At 31.2% G+C, this 8,995-nt stretch overlaps 1 protein-coding gene across 1 annotated transcript in view; it reads right to left on the bottom strand.

Annotated features, from left to right (window-relative positions):
* The window catches only part of LOC102672220 (dipeptidase 1-like), a 160,109-nt gene that overhangs the window by 3,120 nt on the left and 147,994 nt on the right, over positions 1 to 8,995 (bottom strand). Inside the window, exon 12 of the mRNA XM_006621200.2 lies at positions 100 to 184. Coding sequence (XP_006621263.2) covers positions 100 to 184 — 85 coding nt within the window. The remainder of the gene's footprint in view (positions 1 to 99; positions 185 to 8,995) is intronic.

Here is an 8,995-nt window from a genome sequence, read left to right as displayed (position 1 = left end):
AAAAAAAAAAAATGAAAAATTTCAAAACTAATAATCGTTTCCAGGAACGATCATAGCTTTTTTAGTAAGATAGAAATAACATATCGATGTTTTACGTACCAATAACGTCCTTTATAGTGGCTGTACTGTTGCACGTTATGAAGTATGTATAAAACGGAACCATTGCCACACCGCCATTTTTAGCCTGTGAACAGATGCATTAACCTCAGACATGCCAAGATTGTACCGGCCCTGAATATTATTCGCGCGAAGAAAAGCGATTGTAAAATTGTGTCGAGTAGAATAAAGCGGGTATTTCATTTCCTGTATAGAAGGAAATGTATAGAAGCATTGAATTTGCGGTTCTATTGTGCCCTCAAAAAATTCTTCTCGTTTCTCTGCGTTACATAGGCTACTTCGAAATTATACAGATAAAAAATTTAATTAACTACTGAAGTTTAATAAAAGAAATCGATGAAAAGATTTCCCTTTTCGTAATAAATATTTCTCTTTCTCTTGTAATATAGTAGTAATTATAGAAGTTTTTTTGTGAAAAATCATATTGTTCGAAATTATATTCACTTTTTTCCTTTTTTGAAGTATTGTGAAGTGAATGTTTAATATTCAAGTGTCGATAGTTTGATAGAGTGATGAATCAGTGCACATCTATATTTTTTATCGCTTAAGATAAATAAGACAAGTCTTGGAGAATATTATCAAATTTTTACCGATAATCTTCCACTTGAAAACTTTTTGATTATCAATTTAATTATGCATTTTAAGATTATTTTTTTCTTGAATAAATTTATATCATCTTAATATATTATATGATTTCTATTTCACGTTAAATCAATAGAGAAAAGAGAAGAATAATAACGAATATTATTTTACATTTACCAATGTAAATACAATTTTTACGTTAAAATATTTACTCGTGCATTCGTAATGTAAAAGCATCCCCTTTTCTAATTATTTACCGCCTTTTAAATTTTTTAACACGCTTCGTTTTATTTAATATCATCGTTTTGAGAAATTGTCATTACGTTCGTGAACATAATACCTCCGGATAATTTGAATATCAGATTTACGCGGGAAATTTATATTCTGTTGGAAAAGATTTCACGGAAACTAATGATTTATGATTTCCCTCTACTTTCATATTAAAATGTTTCCGAGAAATGATTTGTACAGAAAATACCGGTCGAAAAAATAAATGTTAGAGGAAGACTTTTACACGCTTCAAGGAACACAAGTTATTTTTTTTACATTCAGGATCGTACGTCATAATTATTTCTGAACGTGAATTTAAATAAATCGTTAGTCCTTAATTATAATCGTTAAATTATGCTTCCCAAAATGATGCAGCAAGAGCTTATCTTTTCTATTCTAATGTCTTCGCTATTCAAAAAAAAGGATATCTCTATGAAATACGGCTGCATATTTTACACCGAGATCATAAAGTAGAAGGAAACTATAGAGCTGATTTCGAGCTTAGATATGACGAGGATGAAAATCACGATAGATTTCACAGAAAAATTCGTGATTTTTGTAATTTTCCATGTTGGAAAATTTTTCCAAACTTGGATATAATGAAAAACCATCGATGGCTTCTCGAAGAATTTACGATATTCTTATCAAACTTAGGTTGATTTCGAATTTAAAAAGTACAACCTCTGATTCAATTTTTATTCGTATTGTGCGTGTCTCTTAAATAAAATATCACGCACCATGATTCAATCGAGAAATATTCAAACCCATAAATTTAAAAAAAATTTCAAATTTAAACAAACAAACAGTGATTAAAAAGTATTTGTCTACAAGTATTTTTACATTTACACAACAACGGCAGATTTTTCCACTTTAATTCGTGCATTTTACTCGTCCATTCCACATTGTTCAAGCGATATTAAAAAAGTTACCATTCGAGACAGCATACTTTCTCAAATCGCATGCGCGACTGGAAAATGTACATTGAAATTCGATGAGGTTGTTCAAATCTGAGGCGTATTTGTTGCTTCCCATATTGATTTTGTCCAGGTTGCTTTTTCGAAAGACAAGCAAGAAACGAGAACGATTCTGCCATCAGAATCATCTGTCTCCACTTATTTTTATATTTGTCTCTTTTACGAGGTTAGCAAAGTTCCTCCTCTCCTTCCTTTGTCATGATTTGCCGCCATTGCAAGCATATTTTTGTTTTATGAAAATTATATTATCATCCAGTATTTAAAAACGTAGTTTTTAATTTCTCAACTCTCTTTTGATCATAATATTAATATTAATTTTATACAACGATGGAATTTATGGAATTTTGAATATTTAAAATTGGAAATCAATAGCAATGTTCGAAGATTCTTAAGTAAAGAATTTAATTCTTTTGCCAACTTGTTAAACAATGAAATCTTTGAATTTGAATTGTAAATCATAAGTTAGAGATTTCTAAACTTTGAAAGTATGAGAATTAAATAATATCATTTTCACGCTGCTATCAAAAAGTAAATGATCTAACACTCGATATTCTCTGAGAAGGAGTGACAGATTTTCAAGTCACGTAAAATGTCATTCTTTTAAAAGACGTGGACTTATTCCCAGGCTCTGGCTCTGAACTACAAATATGCTTTCTTGGACAGATCTTGAAATGTTCGCCAATAAAATTCCAAGGAATCGTAAAGTTACCCCGGAGAAATGCAATTCCGCTTCTACGGGGGACGGTATATACTGCGTTAAAATTTTAATATCGCCAACTGCTGTAAATCATATTTCCCTCTCACCAGGATTTTCCAACGATTGATTCGGAATCCCATGAAACATTTAATATCCACGACGTGTCCGGACACCGTTTGAAAAATCTATCCGGTTTTTCGATGGAAAAATTTTTTAAACGACGCGTGGAAAACGCGACACGATGGAGATGTTTCTTGCATTACAATATCGTAAAGGATTAAAGAATTCTCTTTGTTCGAGTTTTAACGATCGTTAGAAATTGATTTAATATTCGTCTCATCTATTTCCAGTTATCTTCCACTATTCAATTTTAAGTCTATGGAAATATCAATGTTTAGATGAGAAGTTACGATTTGTAAGAATGGTTTAATTGCAAGATTGAACAATTCTTGAAAATTCTCTCATCAATATAAATTTATAATTGTCGATAATTTATATTGAGAACACTTTGTTATATATATTTCTTTTTATATTAATGCGACTGACGACGAATCAATCTTTCGGGTTTAAACGTCCTAGAACGAATATTTTGTATGAACAAATCTAATAATATCAGAATAATCAGAATTTATGTATGTATCAGATTTGCGTTATTCGCGTATATTAAGATTAGTATCTATCGTGATAAATTATACAAAGGCATCGAACAGAATTCCCAATTAATTTGCATAATGGAGAGTTCTACGGTACAATACATCCTAATTAGAACGAAAGAGCAATATGGTAGAATCGGTGAGAAAGGAATAGGGAAAACTAATTTCGTCCATTTATTTACATCGACCTCTATATTTCCTCTTCGACTTTATTTCGATATTCTCCATCGTTCGACGATGTCGGATTATTAAATTAATGAGAAATATAATAATAATAAAAAAAAAGATTAATGTAATTTGTTAAAAAAAAATAGAATATATAAAGAATAATAGAGTGGGTATAAAAATTATTCCCAACAATAAATAATTTTAACAAAAGCGTTGTAAAAATCTCGTTTATCTCGATAAAATTTCAATAAATAATAATCTCGAAAAATTAGAAATTGCGATAAACCGTTAAAATGTTAATAAATATAAAACAAAAATGGGAAAATTTTGCAATCATCTTTCGATTTTTGTAAAATGTGTGTAAAAAAAAAATGACAAAAATTTGTTTAAAATATCTCGGGGATGTAAAATGCACGCACCATTTATAATTACGAAATACTAGCTTACCCTGGAACAAACAAAATTAACGAACGTAGTGATTTAATTATCAAAAACTTTTGAAAATAAAATAAAATTTAAACGTCAGAGAATCCATTCCCCGCTTTCTAAATTTACCTTAGACTTACGTTACCTTAGATTGCAGTCTAATTATAATCGAATTATCGAATTACTAGGATTCATTGCACTTCCTTTTCGATTATTTATCCGCATTGGATTCGCGATAAAAATCTGAAGAAGGAACCGAGATAAAGCAAGGGATCGAGGATCTTTATCGGTTAGCTCGGAAAATGGCCGGAGCCTTTGGGGTGTATCCAGTTTTATCGGATTTCTTTTTTATCTTCGCCCTCCATCGAAAATTACTGAATGTGCCAATCGAGAAGAGACAATGGCCCGCTGTTTCTAGTCGATACCTGACCCGACTTAAACTATGAGGTAGCCAACGTTAATTGGGACAGCAGTGTGGCACGGCTAATAACATGTTACCAGACAGCCCATCGTTCGCCCTCTGATTGGTGTAACTCATCCCCTTGTTGCTTCATCATGATCGAGCTTGGTATTGATTGCAACGGCGAGACAAATAAGAAACACCTTGATTCGATCTCATTTAATAAAGAAACAAAAATCCGTTGGGATTTTAATCAAGGCGATCGAATCATTCAGATATTTCTCGTTATTTGCTTTATTTCGATTAGAAATATTTTAATATTTATAATTATCGTTTCTATGTGTTATACGTTTTTATATACATTCGTCGTATAAAAAATAATTATTGGGATTTTAATAATCAAGTTATATATTTATACTCGATAAGAATATAAAATTTATATCAGAAATCAGGTTATCCTTTCAATTTTTTGTTCTTTGACTATGATATATTTATATTTGAGATAAATTTTGATTGAAATAAATCGAAAATTTACAAATTATAATATTCACGAAATTAATAACAATATCGAATAGAATATAGACAAAGAAAACGTTTGAAATTGTTGAAGATTTTTACAATTTTTCAATATGTTCTAAAACTGATATTTATTAATTTTGATCTTCAATAATTTTGCAAATGTTGAAAAGAAAATCAACGAAGCACGACGACTCGAAACCAGAGCTTCTGGGATATAATTTATCTTTGTTATGCGGATCTTAGCATACGATTATTGGATTCATAAGTGATTTCGAATTAACGGCGAAACATTGGGTAAACTAAGTGATCAAGTCCGGCAAAGCTCGATTAAAATTTAATCCTATCCGTGCCCTGCGCTTGCCAATCACTGACGCTGAAATGACAATTACCTTGCATCGATGCTTCGCTCTAATCTGTGGGATTAAATTTGAGACGAGGACAATGCCTTAAATACCATTTAACCACACGTTCGTGAACTTAGCCCGAACGATTATTAATTTCCATTCTATGGGAGGCTAGTAATTAACAATGGCCTCAAATGCGCAAGTAGGTCTCCAACAATTCGTAACTTCGAAATCATTATTCCATCTCCAATAATTTAAGGAGATGCCACATCAGAATTTTGCTAGCCTCGATTATACTTTTTGAAATCTAATGTCGATTAAGCAGAGTAAACGATTCCATTTCCTCATAAATATTCCTAAATTTTCCTTAAAAATTCTGTTTCTTTAAAAAACTGCCTAATCTTTTCGAGATAAATTGTTTAAATCACAAAAAGGTAGATAACTGTTTCTCCAATTTTGTATACTTCTTACTTATTTGTTCGTTTAATATTTCAATAACTGGCTTCCAAAAATTCTAATCCACTGACCTTACACCTTGGATTTCTTGGCACAGGTAGAAACCGGAAGAAAGGTTCGATAATGATAGATAAATATTCGACCAATTGTTTCGCCCAATGAGGGAGCTTACGGTATTTTTACCCTTTTAAAAACCCTTTTATACGTTCTCATTGACCGACCACAGCCATAAATCAACCGCCTATATCCTCTTTGCAACCCGACAATTTAATCCAACAACAGGATATCCTCTGCAGAACTATTTTTTCGCGGCCTCATTGACCCACCTCGTATATTATTTTATACGAGTGCAACTTTTTCCCTCCAACCTCGAAATTCCGTTGCTCCCTCGAATGTACATCCTCCTGGTCGTTTCGAACTCGTTTCGAATTTTCCTCGTTTTTTTTTCACCCACCCCCTCTCTCTCCCTCTCGATTTCGTTTGTCCACGAATCCAACACGTCCTTCTCTCCACGTTTCATCCTCGCACTGATCGATGTATCAAATGAATGAATTTTTATTTTTTTTTTCCAAGAAACAGGATTGGAAGGGTAACGCGTTTTTCATCAAATCGAAAATTTGGACCGAATCTTTTCGAAAACTTTTCGTACGTTTGCTCATCTACGATCAAATAATCGTCTTCTATGTTGATCAAAATGTAGCAAATTGATCGAGAAGGATGATAATATTCGTACACATGTTTGTATAGTAAAATGAAATGATGAATGAATCAATGTTTGGTTAATTAATACGTTATTATTTATTATTATTTTATTTTATGTTGGAGTTATTCGAAGTTACAAGAAGGAAGAGACCTTATTTTGTATCACAGCATTCCTTTGATCGCAATTGAATTTTATGAATTTTGTATTTTAATTAATGAAGAGGGTATATAAAATACGTCACAATTAATTTCTTATAATAATTGAAAAACATAAGAGATAAATTTTGATGATAAATTAATCGATCGAAAAGACTTTTTTTATTTATATATTTTAGAAATTATCTTTCATTGAATGATGAAATCCACATCAAATATCGTAGTCGTATCAAACTTGATCGATCGATCCATAATTATGGAACATTCTATCTACGATTCTACGTTTAAACGTATATAATATCGTTCTATGCATCGTTCGTGTGCATCGTACGTGGAATATTGAAAAAAATTCACTTCATTGATCGTATTAAATCTGCGTCCGTGTTTCGAATCCACTTTATACAAAATTTTTACTCGACATTAAACGCAAACGAACTTTTGGTATATTGTCGAAAAGGGATTAAACTCGACTCGCTGTTCCACTAACTTTGAATGTAGCAGTCGGAAAACTGCAACTAAAACGTTAAAATTTATCGACCGACCCAAAAAGCAACGTCGGTAGGTTGTGGGTTAAGCATGGATTACATCATAAATGCTCACTAACAATTTTATCTGCTACGGTATTTACGCTCAAAGTAAATTATTTTCTCCCGGTTTTTTTTTGTCCGTGAAGATTATCATTTTGGGCGGAAATTGCATACGAAATTTTTAACAATTATTAACAGCCTGGAAAATAATACGTGAAAAGTTAAGGGTATCGGTTTACTCTTTGGAAAAAGATTAGTTAATACCACTTAATTTTTGAAAGTTACATACCTACGATATTATAAAACAAATTTAATCTTCTAAAATAAATGGTCAAATCCTTTGTGGAAAATTTCAAACATTTTTCTTTTCAATTTATGGTTGCTTTAACGAAGAGAAAATATTTTTATATCTATATTATGTGATAAAAGGACTAACTATAGAATTACTTTTCCTAGAAAGAATTTTTTTGATTAGTAGTGTGATAAATTTTTAACCTAAAAAATATTCCAAATAATAAAATTATAATTTTTCTTCTTAATTTCTATAGAAATCTTGATCTCAAATTTTTTTATGTACAATCCTCGTGATGAGAAAAATTTTCAGATTTGTATAAAATATTTTCAATCAGGAGTATATGTCAGTGGATATTTTATCCAATTTCGTGCGGAATAAATTCATTGATTTTAGTAAAGTATCTACTTTGCTTCTTCAGCAAGATGCAGAGAAACTCGTAACCATAAAGTCAGAACTTTTACGTTCTTTGCCATCCTATCCGGTTGATAACGTGCACAGAAGAAATGTGTTTGTACACAAACACATAAAACACACAAAAATAATGTATGGAGCACTTGTGCAAATTATTAAGTTTTCTCACTTCTTTTTCAAGAAATTTTTTTAATCTCTTGCAAAAGTTATTAATCTTCTCGTACTTTTTTTTCAAATCTGCCAATGTAATGACTTTCGATTACTGAATAAAGATCAATTAAAATTTTCAACATTTTTCCCCTCAATAGATTTGACAATATAAAATAATAAAGTTTTAGAAGAATTGAAAATACTTCAAATATTCATTCATAATTTAATATCTTTTAGAAATAAAAGATATAATAAACAAAATCAGTATGCCATTTACATAATTAATTAATAAATGGAAAAATAAGAAAAATGAAAAGTGAGAAAACTTTCTGTCCAACTCCTTTCCTTTCCTTCATCTTTAAACACATTTTTTCCAGAGAGGGTTAAGCCTGTTTCCTTCCTGTATGCAACACACGTGGCACTCGTTGCATCAACTCGTGCCACGCGTCGAGTGCACCCCTTGACAGATGCACCCCTCCAGATGAACTCGCGAACAGTCGATTTTTCTTTTTTCATTTTAATTTTTAATTCTCGTTTCCTTCCTTTGATTTTACGACACGTCCGATTTTTCCATTTTTTTTCCTTTCCTTTCCTTTCCTTTCTTTTCTTTTCTTTCTCGTTTCATCCACGCTCATTTCCGCAACCGGATACTGTACTGAATTATGTAAGTTTTTGCAACGACCACGTTCCTTTTTTGTTCTCTTATATTACGTGAGCTTGTTCGTTTGCTAATTGCACCAGTGTTTCTCCTTCCGTTTAATGTTACCGTAGTAAGAGCATTAGGGGGCGCGGTAAGCGAATTTGTCAAGTCGCTGGATTGTTCGTTTGCGAAGAAATTTGAGAAAAATTTTAAAGTATTTTTCCAGTAAATCCTTCGAATTATTTAATTTTTAAAAGTTTTTCAATTTACCATAGATTTATTCTGAATAACAAGTGTATACTGCGTGCATTACGAGTGATTCCAAATTTTTTCGATCATATATTTTCCAGATCTATCACAATCTATAAACACGGATAAAAACTAAAAGTTTTTGTGAAAATTGATTAACTAGAAATAGATTCACCTTTTATTGAGATTAAAGTGTGAAAAAAGATTGTGTAATTTCTCTTTTAGAAGCGATTATCCTGGAAATATCCAACTTTTCTGA

Source organism: Apis dorsata, unplaced genomic scaffold (assembly GCF_000469605.1).
Source record: "Apis dorsata unplaced genomic scaffold, Apis dorsata 1.3 scaffold_604, whole genome shotgun sequence".
Classification (NCBI taxonomy): domain Eukaryota; kingdom Metazoa; phylum Arthropoda; class Insecta; order Hymenoptera; family Apidae; genus Apis; species Apis dorsata.
Note: the sequence above shows the minus strand (reverse complement) of the source record. Positions and strands in the feature narration are given on the sequence as shown.